The 16414-nt window shown below is 49.9% G+C and overlaps 1 protein-coding gene across 1 annotated transcript; it reads left to right on the top strand.

Moving 5' to 3' along the window:
* Positions 1-12371: 12371 nt before the first annotated feature.
* LOC131403703 (ral-GDS-related protein-like) lies at positions 12372-14443 on the top strand. Its single transcript, XM_058538069.1, has 3 exons — positions 12372-12404; positions 13170-13385; positions 14349-14443. Exons 1-3 carry the CDS (start codon positions 12396-12398, stop codon positions 14367-14369), a joined length of 246 nt encoding a protein of 81 aa, XP_058394052.1. The 5' UTR covers positions 12372-12395; the 3' UTR covers positions 14370-14443.
* The last annotated feature ends 1971 nt before the right edge of the window (positions 14444-16414 follow it).

The following is a 16414-nucleotide window of genomic DNA, read 5'->3' as shown; positions in this document are numbered from 1 at the left end:
AGAAGGAGGAGGAAATCATGTAATGTTCTTCTGGATGTGAGATTTGTGATGGTAGAGACTGTCCTAGGAGGTTCTGAAAGGCTGCCCTGAGGCATTTTAAACCTTTGCTGTGACCAGAATGACAAGTGTAAGCACCCCTGCGTATGTCTGGGAAGAGTTAGTGTGTCAAGGAGAAGGCTCCTTGGTGCAGAGACTCACAGGAAGAAGCGAGTTTGACCAGGGAAGGTCAGAAATGTGGCCAGTGTGGCTGGAGGGAGCCTGAGAAGAGAGAAGAGGGGAGAGAGGAGGGTGATCAGGCTGGATCCTGGGACATGGTAGACTGTTACTTTCTGTTCCTCTGTGACAACATTACTCCAAAACCTGCCACCTATAAAGTACAAATATTTAACATCTCACAATTTATTTTAGCCAAGTATCAGGCATGGCTTAGTTGGGTGCCTCTGCCTCAAAGTCTCTGTGAAGTAGGGGCTGTGTTCTCCACAGGGCTCCAATGGGGGAAGATTTCCACCCAAGATCACTCACATGGGTTTTGTCAGGATCCATTTGGACCGAGAGTCTGAGCTCCTGTCTGTCTGTTGGCTGGACACTCCCTCAGTTCTCTCCTATGGAGCCTCTACGTAGTGCAACTGACAACATCAGCACTTGCATTCCCAGTTCTGGTGAGTTGATAGAGAGCGATAGTAAGAGCAAGAGCGAGAGAGAGAGAGAGATGGAAACAGAAGGAGGGAGGTAAGTAGGGAACCCAAGTAAGTCAGTAAGTGGGAAGTGACAGAGGTTTTGTAATTAAAACTTGGAAGTGACAGCCCATCACCTTGACTGTGTTCTGTTGTTCAGAAGCCAGATACTGACCACTTAGTGGTGACACAAGGATGTGCACTCCAGGAGGCAAGGAGCATTGGGAACATTGTGGAGGCTCCCACCACATAGGCCAACATGAGGCTCTTGAGACTGATTCTGAGTAAAACAGGGGACCATGGAAGGCTTAATGCCAGTGGATCATGATGGTGCTCAGGGCAAGCTGCCCCAGGAAGCACCACTCTGGTATGCGGATTATTTCGAGCTGAAGACAATAAGGACTCAGAGAGCTCAGGAAAAATATTTGAGTTTCCCCTCCCAAACTGCCTAAAGAATTTAAAACCAAAAAAAATCTGTTTTAGGAAGGGGTTATTATCATGACTGCTATAAAAGATAATTTAGGATAGAGGTTACAATAGAAAAGGCACCAACAAGCCCATCTTATCGGGAGTCCTGTCTCTGGCCACATTCTTTGGATGGCCCTGCAAGGAGTTGCCAGACAGACATTTACATTTATAAGGGAAGTCTCCATTTGTAAAGGTATCTCCCTCTCTGTTTGGAGAAGAGAGGGGGATGAGCTCATTTCTAGTGACTTATCAATGTGGAAGGTGATGACTTAAATCTGTATAATAAACCTTACTCTTGTTTACTGTGCTTTAATGGTAATCTCCTGTAATTGACTCCCCCACCCCCAAAATCCTCCTTTGTCATTGGCTGAAAATGATATTTAAGACGAGAATTTCTGCTATTGTGTTCAGAAACGCAGTGTCCCTGCTTTCTCCCATGTATACATGTTATTAAACTTGGTATTATTTTCTCCTGCTAACCTGTCTTGTTGATTATTTGGCCAGCCAGAAGAACCTTAAGGGAAAGGGCAGAGGGAGATTCTCCCTCTTCCCCCGACAGTTTTGGCGAGCCAGCCAGGAGAAGCACTGGCTGGTAAGTTGCCTTCTCTGGCTGGAAGACCTGCCTTCTCCCTGGACTACTGCAGATGATGAGATACGGGAACGCCTGACGAAAGCCGGCAAAAGGTAAGACTTCTTACCACGTCAGCCTCCCGGAATCTCTATCTGCGGGGTCCGGCGGAAGGAAGTGGTGAGAATTTTTTCTCTTTCTAAATTTAGATTGGCAGGAGAAAATATTTGGGAAACTAGTTTCTTGGGCTTTTAGTGACTCTTGGTTTAAATTTGGTAGAGTACTCTTGGTTTTTTTATCTTGATCCCTTTTCCTCCCAGAGATAGTCTCTGTTTTTCTCTTTTGTCTGTGTCTTTTGTCATAAGAAGGAAATACCATAGGGTAGGACGCAGGCATAGGCCCTACAAGCCTGCTGTCCGGGCCGGCCCCACAGACTGGTGAGTTTGCGGGTCTCACCAGACCGGCGTCTACAAACTTTGCTGTGGGTTATTATGCACATGAAGTGAATGTCATTGCCAAGGGCATCTTGGAAGCCAAAAAGGCCGCAAATTTAAGTGGGCGCGGGTCGAGCAGTTAAGAGCCATTAGGGCGCTCGCCACTTTCAGAAGACTCCCGTGTCAGGATAAGTTGGATCACGGAACGGGGTAGATGACACAGGTCCCCCGCCAACTGCAAGAAAATGTCCGTGCAACGACGAGGTACTCTGTAAAAGCACACAGTCCCCAACCCCGCGGCACCTCCCCCTCTAGGTATTATTCTGGCTCCAAGAGACCTAAGGCGTGACTAAAGCTGTCATTGTGCACAGAAAAAAAAAAAAAACCGGATGAGGTTTTTCCTTCTGTCTTGTTCTGTGTCCTGAGAAAACTTGGCTTTGTGACCAGTGAGAATATTCTCCTTGGTCTCCACCATACGGAAGGTGCATTTACCGGGGTGCACCTTGGTGGCCAGTCGAGTAGACTGGGGTTCCGAACTGTCTCTTTGTCCGGCTGTGCCAAGTTCTCAGGGGAGTTTGTCATAAAAGGGCCCAGTCCATAAGGGCTTTTGTCGTCTTAACCTTCGTTGCTTGTTAGTGCTGGAAAAATCCCATTCCAGTATCGCCCGCCCGGTGTCACAGATTAGCGGGTCTGTGACGGAGGCGTCCCACACTATTGTGGGAGACCGGAGACACCCTTTTACACCCTTTTATCCTTACCGTCTGTGCAACGAAGGTCTTTACTGTCTCTGAATATCTTTTGGAGTGAATTTTGTGGATCATGGGGGCTACATCATCTGCGCCCTCACCAGGGACGCCTCTTGCGTCCATGGTAAAGATTTATTCTAAGCGTGGAAAGTTACCTCCGGGTCTTTCCTTAAAAAGGCTTATTGGATTGAGTCACTATTGGAATAAATATACAAATGAAGATCCTACTCGTCAATGGCCAGACGATGGATCCTTTGAATTGGAAAAACTTCTATATTTGAAAAATATTTTAGAGAGCTCTCATCCCAAGCAGCTGCCCTATTGGTATTTATGGGAAGATCAAATTGAAAAGAAAACCCAGAAAAGTATAACGGCTAGCCTTAGGGAATCTCTTAATAAAGTAAAAAAACAAAAGTCAGAGTTAGAACAAAGATTGAAAGTCAAAGTTACTGAAAATTCCCTTCCTCCTCCCTCCTACGCTCCCTTATATCCCCAACTCCCTGTCCCTGACTCCCCAGAAGATCTTTTGGATCTCTGGGCCCCTGGCCCAAATCCTCCCCCTCAAGACTTAGCTCCTCAGCCACCTCCTCAGCCAGTTCCCTTAAGCCCCAGGACTCCAACATCTCCGAAGGGCATTCCGCTGCCTGTTTTAACTTCTCTCACTGTTGAAGACTTACAGGGGGCGCTTAGGCCTGACCTCCAAGCAAGGGGCATACAGGTTATTTGTGTAAATGCTGAAAACCAAGAAGTAAATTTAGTAGAAACACCCAGGAAAGGCAGGAAGGTTCGTTTTGCTGTGTCTTACAACTCCTCCTACTTTCCAGGGCTCTGTAATCAGGCTCTGCCAGCTTCAGACATTCCTATGCAGTGTCCATTGCGGATGTATCCTGGACCTCCGCTGCAGAGAATTCATGTCCCCTGGACAGCAGCTGATCTATTAAATTATAAAACTCTCCTGCCTCCATTGTCAGAAGACCCTACTAAATTTAGAGAAGAATTAGAAAGATTAGTGGCTATTCATAACCCCACCCACCGAGACCTTGACTGGCTGCTAAGGGGCGTTCTTCCATCCCATGACTACACTGTAGTTATCAGACAGGCCAGACGGCCCCCTGGAGAGAACCCCCCTCATAGAGGAAATAGATGGCCAGACCCTCTCCCAGGCCCTCCTGCAGATGACCAGGAAGTGGCACAGCTAGAGGCTGATATTCAAGGTTTAATAGGAGCGATTCTAGAGGCGTTTCCTCCTAAAGTAAATTGGTCAAAAATTGAATTATGCACTCAGAACGAGGGAGAACATCCTAAAGCTTTTGTTGAACGGTTTATTCAGACTTTCCAAAGACACACTGCATTGAATCCGGAAGCCCCAGAACATAGGAATCTCTTAATTTCCGCTTTAGTTGGGAATTTTCTTCCTGATATAAAAAAACAAATTCAAAACAGTGTGGTTGGTTGGTCAGGGCAACCATTAAGTGTAATAATGGAGGCTGCTACACAATTCTTTGAAAATTGTCAGCAAGAAAGCAAGAAAAAAAAAGAGTTAAAGACAACTCTTCTTGCTTTGCAAATTGAATCTTTTGAAAAGCAAAGATTCAACCCTGAAAGTAAACTAAAGCCCACTCAGAGGTCTCCCTATTTGCCTTCGGACGACAATTGTAGGTATTGCAAGAAACCAGGGCATTGGAAAAGGGCATGTCCCGCTCTTAAGAGAAGGGAAAGTTTAAAAAATGTTCCCGCTTGGCCCCAGCACCCCCAAAAGGCTCATTTTTCTCCACCTGAGGGGCATTTCTCCCTCAAATGATGGGGTCAGCCGATCCTCAGTCGCACCCCTGAGCCTACAGTTAAGCTTAAAATAGAGGATCGGGAACTGGATTTCTTAATTGACACTGGTGCGACATTCTCTACTATCCGTTCAAAGGATATATCTCTACCTGTTACCTCTGATTCTATTCAAGCTGTTGGAGTCTCTGGACAGCCTATTTCACTGCCCATATCTAGGCCCATTCCAATATCTTTAGGCCCCCTTAACACTCATCATGCCTTTTTAGTTTCTGATTGTTCACCAGCAAACCTCTTTGGCCGAGATTTGCTATGTAAATTTAATGCCACTATAAATTGTAATAAAAGAGGAGTTTTTATCTCCTTGCCTTCTGACCAAGCCCCAAGTCTCCTACTTTCCATGATGGAAACTTGTCCTGATTTAAATCCTTCTGAGGAAGATGAGTCTTTAAAGAATGTCCCAACCAGTCTTTGGGCTACACATGCAAATGAGGTAGGATTGTTGCTTAGTGCTGAGCCCGTGCACGTTACTTGGAAAAAAAATAAACCGTTTCCATCAGTAGCCCAATACCCGCTCTCCAGAGATGCCGAGCAAGGAATTGAACCCATAATAGATTCCCTTTTGCAACAGGGTGTACTAGTTTTTACTTCCTCCCCCTGTAACACGCCAATCTTGCCAGTAAAAAAAGAAGGCAAATTTGACTCAGACGGAAACCAAATCTATAGATTTGTACAAGACCTCAGAGCCATAAACTCTTTTGTAATTCCTCGGCATCCTGTGGTCCCTAATCCAGCTGTCATCCTGACCTCAATACCTGCTGATGCAGCCTGGTTTACAGTAGTTGACCTCTGCTCAGCTTTCTTTTCAATCCCATTACACCCTGACTCACAATTTCTTTTCGCATTTACATTTAAAGGGAGACAATTAACATGGACTCGAATACCTCAGGGATATTGTGAGTCCCCCTCAATATTTTCCCAGGTCCTTAAAGCTGACTTGGATTCTGTAGTCTTTACTCAAGGCTCCACTCTTGTTCAATATGTTGATGACCTTTTACTCTGTAATCCAACTAAGCAGGGGGCTCTTACAGATTCTCTCATTCTCTTGAAAGCCCTAGCTGAACGAGGCCATAAAGCCTCCAGGTCTAAACTTCAGTGGGTTCAAATGACTGTTACCTACTTAGGACATGAGGTATCTCAAGGCATTCAAAAGCTAACCCCCAAACGCCTTGAGTCAATTCTATCCATCCCTCTCCCCAAAACAAAGAAACAGCTACGTAAATTTCTAGGAGCTGCTGGTTACTGCCGCCAATGGATTCCTAATTTTGCAGCCCTTGCTAAACCTCTGTATTCTCTTCTCCCAGATATTGTCCCAGAGCCTATTTCCTGGCCCTCAGAGTCATTAAACTCCTTTGAGGCCTTAAAAATAGCTTTGTCCATGCCTCCGGCTCTTGGCTTACCTAATTTTGACAAGCCTTTTCATCTATACTGTCATGAAAATAATGGAATTGCTGCAGGCATTCTAGGGCAACCTTTTGCCTCTCAAATACGTCCTATAGCATATTTCTCATGCCAACTGGACCCTGTGGCATCAGGCATGCCCCCATGCTTACGTGCGGTGGCTGCAGCTGCCACTCTGATTGATAAGGCCAGTACTCTTACATTAGGCTCTCCCATTCACCTCTATGTCCCACATTCGGTATCAGCTATTTTGCAAGTTCATAGGACGCAACATCTCTCTACACGGCGACAGACCACCTATGAACAGGCTCTTTTAACTAACCCTTCCATTATCTTACATCGTTGCAACACTTTAAATCCAGCTACTTTACTGCCCCTTCCTGATGATGGAGAGCCCCACTCCATTCCACATGATTGCCTTGCAACTATAGAAATGGTATCAAAGCCACGAGAGGATCTTTCAGATATCCCTTTAGACAATCCAGACTTACTTCTGTTTTGTGACGGCTCCTGTAAACGAAATTCCCGGGGAAGCATAATAACTGGTTATGCCATAGTTTCCCCACATGAAACTCTTGAAGCTTATTCTTTGCCCACCATAAAATCAGCCCAAGCTGCTGAACTCATAGCTCTTACTAGGGCCTGCACATTAACAAAAGGAAAAACTGCCACTATTTACACAGACTCCAAATATGCTTTTGGAGTCTGCCATGCTGTTGGCACAATCTGGAAATCCCGTGGTTTCTTAACTTCTGCAGGAACTCCTATTGCTAATGGACACTTAATTGCAGCCTTATTACAAGCTATTCACCTTCCTTCAAAAATTGCCATTGTTCATTGTTCAGCCCATACTAAGGAGACTGATGTCATATCTTTAGGGAATGACAGGGCTGACAGAGCTGCTAAACATGCAGCTCACTATGGACCCCCTTATCCGTTTTCCACCCAACTTTTAAACCTGCCTTTATCCCTGACTGATGTTATTAACTATCAGGCAAATGCCCCACAATCTGAAAAAGACAATTGGATACAAAAGGGTGCCAAACAATTATCAGATGGATTATACATTGGACCAAATGGACTTCCAGTAGCTCCTTTTCTTTTGACTTTTTGGCTTGCACTTATCTCCCACCAAATGGGACATATGTGCAAACGGGGGATAGTTAAGGAACTGAAAGACAATTGGTTTTGCCCTGGCATCCATAAAATTTCTGACCAAATCACCTCCCAGTGCACAACTTGCAAATCTTACCAAGTCTCTGGGAGAAATCAGTGTGATCCAGGAAGTCCTCCCAGGCCCACGTTGCCTTTTGCGGCACTCCAAATGGATTTTATAGACTTGCCTTCAGCTTTAGGTTACTCTCACTGTTTGGTTATTGTCTGCATGTTTAGTGGATGGACTGAATGCTATCCGACCAGACATGCAGATGCCACAACAGTGGTAAAAAAATTAATAACTGAAGTTATTCCTCGTTTTGGCATTCCTTTATGGATTGAATCAGACCAAGGAACTCATTTTACAGCAGAGATAAACCACTTGCTTGCAAAAACTCTGGGGTATTCATTAAAATTTCATACCCCATATCACCCTCAGTCATCAGGGCAAGTAGAACGTAAAAATCTAGATATAAAAAGAACTCTAGGAAAAATCTGTCAAGAAACTGGACTTAAATGGCCAGAAGCTCTGCCCTTGGCCCTTATGAAGATTCAAAATACTCCAAATAGAAGGCATGGACTGACTCCTTTTGAAATAGTTTTTGGACGTCCAATGCCTACTGGTGTCTCTAAACCTTCAATTCCTGGATTAAATGAATATTATGGGAACTTAAGTGAACAATTTGATGCTATGACTTGTTATATACAAAAATTAACTAGTATACTTGAAGCATATCGTCAACAGGTAAAAGAGGCATGGCCACCACCTTCTGACAAGCCTTGCCATCCCTTTCGACCAGGAGACCGGGTGTACATCAAGGTCTTTAGAAGAAAACACGCACTGTCACCTCGCTGGGAAGGACCTTATGAAGTCTTACTGACGACCTGCACTGCCATCAAAATAAAGGAAAAATCTTCCTGGATCCATGCGAGCCACGCCAAAATAGACCCAGAACATCGCTCTCAGGACAACTGGGAGATAATCCCCACAGGAGACCTTAAACTAAGGATTTCGAGGGCCAAAACCCAGGCCCCAGAAGCAGCCGACATCACGAAGTAGACAGCTTTTCCCAAGATCACGGATCAAGAAAACCTACTTTGACCCATTTCCTCCCCCTTGCTTCAAAACTCCCTATATATATACACACTCACACACACAAACTATTAGTGGATATATATATATATATATATATATTTTTTTTTTTCATTTATTAGAAAGCTGACTGGAGAGTGCTGGTCTCTGTCTGTCCCTCTTCCCCCGACAATCACAATGTCTGAATTTCCTCTAATTTCCACCCCTTCAGGATGCAGACCTGAAAATAAGGCTCAGAGTGGCAGTGACTCACCAAAGATCACACATCTGGGACTTAGAGAAGTTCTGACTGGTATTCTATGTGATGTCCTACTCCTTGTACTTCCTCCATCTCTAAGTGTGTGCCTTAGACACAAATGACACCAGCCCACAGGTGTTGTACGTATTATCGCATATACACCTGATGAGGTCCCTAGGAAGCTGTTTTTAGCGCAATCCTCATTGTGCAGTTTGGGAGACTGGGGAGATCTTGAGAGGCACAGCAGCTTTTCCAGGACACAGAACTGGTAGGAAAAAAGAGGTGTGACCTCAGCTCTGTCTGCTCAAAGCTGGGGCTTGGATCCACTCCCAAGGAGCTGTGGGGAGGGTGGTGATGGGTATTTGTGTACAGTGATGAAGATGACATGGGAAAGGAGAGAGAGCAGCCAACATCCTAGCGTGGGATTCGGGTGGGTCTCATTGAAGGAAAGGGTCAAGTAATAGAACCTTGAAGAAGTGACCTCACTTTCTTGGTGACAGCCCCCAACAGAACTTAGAACTCTGGTTACCAGGCACCCACATTGTAATCACAGCCTCCTGTCCAGTTCATTTGAGTGGAGACACTCGACACAGCAGGATGTTCTCGCGTTGTCCCGTGACTTTCCGATGCTCTGGCCCCCGGAAAGCCCAGAATGAGAGTGTGTTAAGTCACTTTAGACGTTGGCTCAGCCCTCACTTCGAATGTGTGTGGCTTTTTGGCAGGAGGAACCATCAGGTAACAGTTTAGGCCAGGGCAGGCCACTCTAGGTCAGGCCAGAACTGTGATCCCAAAAGGACAGCCCCACACCCCTTGACCCTCATTGTGTGTTTGCGGGGGGGGAGGTGGAGTTAGGGAAGTTGGGGATGTGGAGGATCGAGTCTGGGCATGAGCAGGAAGCTAGATGGTGGGAGTTGGGCAGTGTGTCATGTTGGTACTCAAGATCTTGGCTGCAGGAGAGGAAGGTGAGTGCTAGGGACAAAGCTCCTCTATCCGCATGTGAATGCCAGGACCTCAAGGTGCCTCTCATTCCTTCCCTGGTGGAGTCTGTGCAGATGCCGCTCTGTGCCTGATCTGTGTTGGGGTTTCCCACTGTGGCAAAGTCCAGGCAGGCCCCTGATCCCCCCTGGCCTGACTGCTGCGCACTGTCACTTCGGAGCTGCACCCAGGAGACGGTCGAGGAGCTGGTGGATGCTTTCCAGTTTGCCATCTCCCTGGAGTGGACAAAGGTGGACCAGTCCATTAATGACCAGGGCTCGTCTGAGGTGAGTGTAGGTGCAGAGGGGTCTTCACACCCAGGACCCTGAGATGATCAAGGCAGTACTAGAATCCAGACTCAAATCTGAGATTCCACTGGGAACCGCTGCCCCAGAATTTTCTCACTAGAGTGCCCCACAGTACCACTCCCAACGGAATCTGGACCTCCACTCCACCCGACAAGCTACACAGGAGGGTAGAAAGTCACCTCAGTCCTCCTGGTGGTTCACCATGGTGTCACTGACTCTATGTCCCTCCTCCTCTCCCCCAGTGTGAGCATGAGTCCACTGTGAATTTAAATGAGGCCTGAAGGATGCGTGCCCTCCAGGCAGCATGATGGAGAAGCTGACAGAGTCCAAGGCACCAGCTTTCCTGAGTAGGAATATCTCCAGCTTCACCACCTTCATGGTCAACTAATCAGCCTCAGACACATCCCACTGGGTCCTGGACCAGCTGTTTACTAGGTGAGTAGCCACTCCCTCCTCAGCACAGTGGTGACTCTGACCTCTGCCAGATGTGTACCTTGGGCAAATCCCCGCATCTCTTGGAGCTTCAGTTTGCTCTTATGAAAAGTGTGGGGGGCGTAAATTTCATGGTGATCTTGTAGGGACAAATGGGATCAGCAATGGCAGGTGCTTACCTGGTGCCTGGATTTGCAGAGAGGGCTGTAGACATGCTGTGGTTGTTCATGTTTATTATTTCTCTCTTTGTCACGAAAAGTAGTCTGCCTCAACTTTTTCTGGGATGTGGCCTTTCTGAGTTTGGAAAAGCACATGGAAACCACCCTGTCAAGGAGGTGGAGATTCTGTCCAGCTGGTCCTGGTCGTTTTCCTTGTGGTAGCCAATCAGGGATCTCAGTGGCAGCAGAGGGGCCCCAGTCCCACTCAGGTGTCTGGGATGGTTCTGGTTGGACTTCACTCATGCAACCATGTAGATTAAGCACCTACTACACGCAGGACTTTTGGAGACACTTAGTAAAACTCAGTGAATAAAGGAAATACAATCGCTGGGCCTCAATTGTCGTCTGAGAGTCAGACAGTCACATTGGACCTCATTCGCAGGTCCTGTCCTCCATCGTACATCCCAAGTGGTGCCCTGATAGCCTCCTTTACATCTAGAGGCATCTTTCCTTATTCCAGCCAGGTGGGCAGAGCTCAGGACCATCTGAAAACGTGAGTGGTCCTTGGGTCCCGAAGAACGGCTTCCTGTCTCTACAGAACAAGGTGTGGATGGAGAGATGGGGACTGTGGCTGGTGCGGGCCTGTCAGAACCCACATCTCACGCATCTTTTGATTTCCATGGGAAAGCCGAGGTCTGGTGGCTTCCAATCCAAGAGGACAGGACTCAAAGAGCTTGGATGGGTGTCAGGACCCCTGGGAATCCGAGGGGTGGCTTGGCTGAGTTGTCCCCAAGAGACCCATTCCCGCCACAGACCCATCAAAATCTGCCTCCCCACATCCACCTCTTCTGAAATCAACCTCCAGGCCCAAGATAGGAGATGTGTGAGCAACCTGCTCACAAATCTGCCTCAGTACTCAGTCCAGTTGTTCAAGTGCATGGAGGGCTGGGCTGGGCTGTGTCCCAGCCCTTTGGGAGAAGAGTGTCAGCTAGAAGAGAGTCATGACAGAATCTGTGTTCAACCTGCTGTATAAGTAGGCCTGCCACTGCCAGGATAGCGTCACAGGGACCACTGCTGCCCTGGGGCTCTCCCTTGGATGGAAAGGGGCAGGCATAGGCGCCCAGTCCCAAGCCAGGTGCCTTGGGGGAGAAGTGTGAAGGGAAAGGCCAGGCCTCTGACTCTGTTGTCCACTTGCCTCCCCCAGTTCCATCTCTTCTCTGGTGGGAACCTGCCTGGACCCAGGGCAGGATTTCTGGGAACCACTGCACTATCCCTGTTTCAGGGTGAAGCTGGCCTCTCTGCATGTCAGCTTGCCTGGCTTGGGGCTGCAGGGCCACGCCTACCTTCTCCAGGTCCAGCTGGAGCATCCACGGCCCATTGAGGCAGAGCTGAAAGGTGAGGTGACTGCAGTCTGGGAAGAAAATTTGCTGAGTGTTCAGAGGCTTTGTTCCCTTCAAGGCAGTGGGGTCTTTCCTGTCTTTGACAGGCACAGGGGAAGTCAGCTACTTGAGTGACACTGTTTCTTTCTCCTGCTGCAGTACCATCTCAAGAGCTCCCCCCAGCTCCAGAGCCAGAGCAAGGGCCAGCTCCACGGCTAGATCCAGCTCCAGCTCTAGTTCCACCACCTGTGCCAGAGCTGGAGCCAGTGTCACCTCCATCAGTCCCTCCAGGGCCAGAGCCACCACCAACATCAGTTCCAGGCCCAGTGGCAGCTCCTGAGCAGGAGTCAGATGGACCACTGGCTCCAGGGAGAATCCTCCCTCCAACTGGAGAGATAACAGCAGAGCCAGATCCAGCCCCAGAACCCACCTGCCCCTGGGACGTGACCACCAAGAACCTTCTAAGGGAGGAGAAGCCTGACTTCTTGGCGTTCTCTCCCTGGCTGGTGGCAGAGCAGTTGACACTGATGGATGTGGTGAGCAGTGGGGCTCTCAGGGCAGGTGGGGCTGGCCTTCCCTGTGCCATAAGCTGCCCCACACCTGCCATTTCTTGATCCAGAATCCCATGATCTCGGCCCAGCTTCCCTGCTTAGCCTCATGTAACCTGAGCAGCCTTCTTAACTCCCAAGCCTTTGCTCTCCTCATGTGGACAGTAGAGATGGACACTGAGAGCAGCTGCCATGCAGAGTGGCTGTACAGATGGATGAGGTGGAGCAGAGAGGCAGTTGGGCATAGTCTGTGCTTTGGTGAGGGAGGGGAGCACACTGAAGTGCTGTATGGTCCTCGAGTAGTTCACTCATTTGCACAGGATGCCTCAACAGGCTCAGCAATTATTAGGCACCTCATGTGTACATGACTACATGGCAGACAAACAAAGCTCGTGGTTGTTGCTCCCTTGGGGGAATGGCATCTGAAAGAGGAGTCAGACCCCAGGATGATCAGAATGGGTGGAAGATGCCCCTAGAGATGGTCAAGCAGGAGCTGAGTTCTGGTGCTTGAACGAAGTGAGACTGGGCAGTGAGCAAATGCCACTTCCGTGGGCCACAGTATCGGGTCCTGGGTCATCCTATGCTGGGTATCCTCAGGGGACACAGGCAACACCCAGGGACTCCCACAAGCCTCAGGCCGCATTCTCAGCTTCCAGAGCTCCAGCTCTCATCACTGACCTGGCCTGGGACTAGGGGCTGCAGACGCTGAGCTGAGCTGTGACAGGGCTGGGTGACACCCCCTGTCCTCAGCAGGAGCTCTTCAAGAAAGTGATGCCCCATGACTTCCTGGACTCCATCTGGTCCCAGTGGGACAACAGGGCCAATGAGTACCTTGCACCCACTATCCATGCCACCATGACCCACTTTAGCAGAGTGGTCAAATGTGTCATCACCACCTGCCTCGGGGACCCGAGCATGACGGCTCAGGACAGGGCCAGGGTGGTGGAGCTCTGCATCCGGGTGGCCAAGGTAAGATGTGGGAGGCCCTGGGAACCCCTCTCTGGAGTCGTGGGAACAGTTCCTTCTCCTTACTCAGTTCTCAGGATTGAAGTCTGTGGTCTGAGCCTTCGCACAATCCTTAGGCCCCTCCTGCCATGGCCTCCATGACCTGACTCCTGGTCCCAGTGGTAGGAAGCTCACCCCATCCTGGGCTCCTTCCTTGGCTTGAGCTAAAATCCTCCTCCCTGGGAGTTTTCCTCATCAGGGTCCAGCTGTGCTCTTCCCGGGTTTCCTGAGCCTCTGTCTCATCCAGGACAGGAGACGTCCATGAGGGGACAGAAGCCAGAGGAAGCAGGGCTCCAGCTCCCCCTCACAACACATTCTCTTCCCTTCCCCAGAAGTGCCACGACCTGAGGAACCTTTCTTCACTCCATGCCATCCTCTGGGCAATGCAGAGCCCCTCCATTCAGCGTTTAAAAAAGACATGGAGATGGGTGTCCAGGTGGGCAGGGCTCTCTCCATGAGAGCACCACCAGTGTGGACCAGACACCCCCCCACATGGCTGCCATTGCCCTTCAGTAAGCTGGGACCTCCTGGGAGACAATGAACCCTGGGGACAGGGTCTGACCTGGTTGGGAGGCATGGAGTCTTTCTGGAAACTTAGGCCAGTGGTTCTGCTTCAGGAATCAGTTCCCGAAGTGCCAGACCCTGGCTTGAACCAAATTGAAGATTTTCAAGTGTTTGCTCTGCAGCAACAGAACTCTCTGTCCACCTGAAATCAAGACTCTTCAAAACAGGTTTGTTCAGTAGATAAGAGAATGAAGGCCCCAGGTGACAACAGGAGAGACCCTTCCCCAGTCCCAGAGACCTCTGGGCTCAGGGGACACACTGAAAACGCTCATCCAGGCTGTCTGGATAATTCTGCATTTTCAAACAAAAGGGATTTACCTTTAAACCACCCCACAGTGTTTCATTCCTTTTTTCCCTCCTCAGGAGGAACTGCAAAAAATTTAAAACCTTGTGCAGAATGGACCAGCGGGAGAGGAGGAAACTGCTCACGGAGGTGAGTGGAGGCTCGAGATCTGGAAGGAGGGAAGGTGAAGGGGGAGGAGGGACCAGGCAGGGTGTTCTTTGGTAAGTTTTTCACTTAAGGTTACCTGAGAAATAACGGTGTGTCTTGTCAAGCTTGGCAGGAAGCGGGGGTGTGAGCTGCAGGGGCAGGTGGGGACTGTTTGGGGTAGGAGGCCTTTGTCATGGCATAGAGTGGTGTTGGTTGGACTGTTCCAGGAGGTGAGGAGCTGGCAGAATGAGCAGGTCTCTGGCTTCCATGTGGGCCCATCAGCTGGCCCACATCTTCCTCCAGGCTGGCCGATTGATAGAGTGGGTGGGGTTTCTTTCTTCCTAAAGCAGCCCAGTCTGTCCTCAGGAAGCCAGGCCCCTGCTGTTCGTTCAGTCTTCACTGCACCTCGCAGGGAAGAGCACCCTGCCTGCCCCAGGGACGGGCACTGTGTGGTCACACAGGCCAGGTGCACACACGGGCTGCCCAGCCTTGGAACGTATGGTGGATCTGGGACAGAACTATGTGCTCTTTTGGACTCTGCACTCTATCCCGATAGTGGTCATTACTGACAACCCAGGGAGAGTCTACCCCGATGCCTTGTTGACAAGGATACGCCCCAGATGGCAATGAGAATTATCGGGGAACCTACAGATTCTGAATGGACCTTCCTGGCAGGACATTAGAAGTTTCCAAATAAAAAAAGATGCAAATGTCACCATTACACAGTGCCCTGGTAACCCCCTACACTGTCACTCAGATGTGGCAGAAGGGGGTCCCCGTCCTGAGTGAATGAAGGAGGAGTTCTGTGCAGGGACAATCCTGATGGGATCCTAGGGAACTGAGGCGTTTGGCATGGCCTCAGGTCCAGCCTGGAGTCAGAAAATCCCAGGGTGTTATGGCAGGCAGAAGCCACTTGGATATGCCCCCTGAGACACCTTTTGCCTCCCCATCCATGCCTCAGCCTGACTAAGGGCCTAGACACACCCCGAGAGTCCAGAGGACAGGACCATGGTCAGAGGTGTGTCTGGAGGAGGAATGAAGGCCGGGGGACAGGACCTCTGGCTGGGAGGGGGAGCGGTCTCTCGTCTCTGGGTCCCTGAGCAAGTCACCGCCCTTCTGTGGGCCTCGGCCTCCTCATCTGGGAAATGGAGGGAGATGATCTGTGGTGCAGACCTCACAGGGGGTGATGAGGTACAAGGGGGGTAGGAATGTGCAGGAGCTTTGTGCTCCTCCTCCTTGAGGGGCCAGGGGAGAGTACTGGTGACAGTCAGATGACACTGGGTCCTCAGGGGACCCTGAGAGGCATGGGGAGTCCTCCTCACAGTTTCCTGATGAGGAGAGAGGCTTAGGGGCCTGGGAAGGCCTGAGGGCACAGAGGAGGAAGTGTTGGAGCTGGGATTGACTAGAATCAGAGCACTCTAGAATGGGAGCAGCCATAGACACCAGATGTCCAGGGTCCAAAATCAGGGGCCTGGGAGACACGGGGAAGGGAGCATGGCCTCCGGAGCCTGTCCTTGACCTCGCAGGATGTGACCTCTGTGAGGGTCACCCTACAGATGGACCCCCAGGGAGCCCAGGAGAGTCAGAAGCAGGTGAGGGAGCCTGAGAGGAAGGGTCCAGGCGTCAAAGGAGGGGGTTTCCTCCCTCACGGCTGGAGGCCTCCCCAAGAGAGGGGTCCCTCCTGCTCCAGCCCAGCTCCTAGAGCTCCAGAACCTGAAATGCCTGCCCTGGAAGTGACCAGGAGGAGTCCTGGAATGGCTGGGCCGAGGATTGATTTGGGGGGGGGATTGGCAGGGACCACACAACCTGGGGTTTGCCAAAAGCCACCCCTGGTAGCTGACGGGGGACGTTGGGTGGTCCTGGAGGGGGCAAATGAGGGGAGGCTGCTGAGGGTGCTAGGCTGCTCTCTGTGGGAGTCTGTGGTGGGCAGGAGGATGGGGTGAAGTGATTTGGGGGAGGGTCCATGGGGGCACCTGAGAGGTGGGACTCATCACCCCTC

This window comes from Diceros bicornis, unplaced genomic scaffold (genome assembly GCF_020826845.1).
Source record: "Diceros bicornis minor isolate mBicDic1 unplaced genomic scaffold, mDicBic1.mat.cur scaffold_78_ctg1, whole genome shotgun sequence".
NCBI classification, from domain to species: Eukaryota; Metazoa; Chordata; class Mammalia; order Perissodactyla; family Rhinocerotidae; genus Diceros; species Diceros bicornis.
Note: the sequence above shows the minus strand (reverse complement) of the source record. Positions and strands in the feature narration are given on the sequence as shown.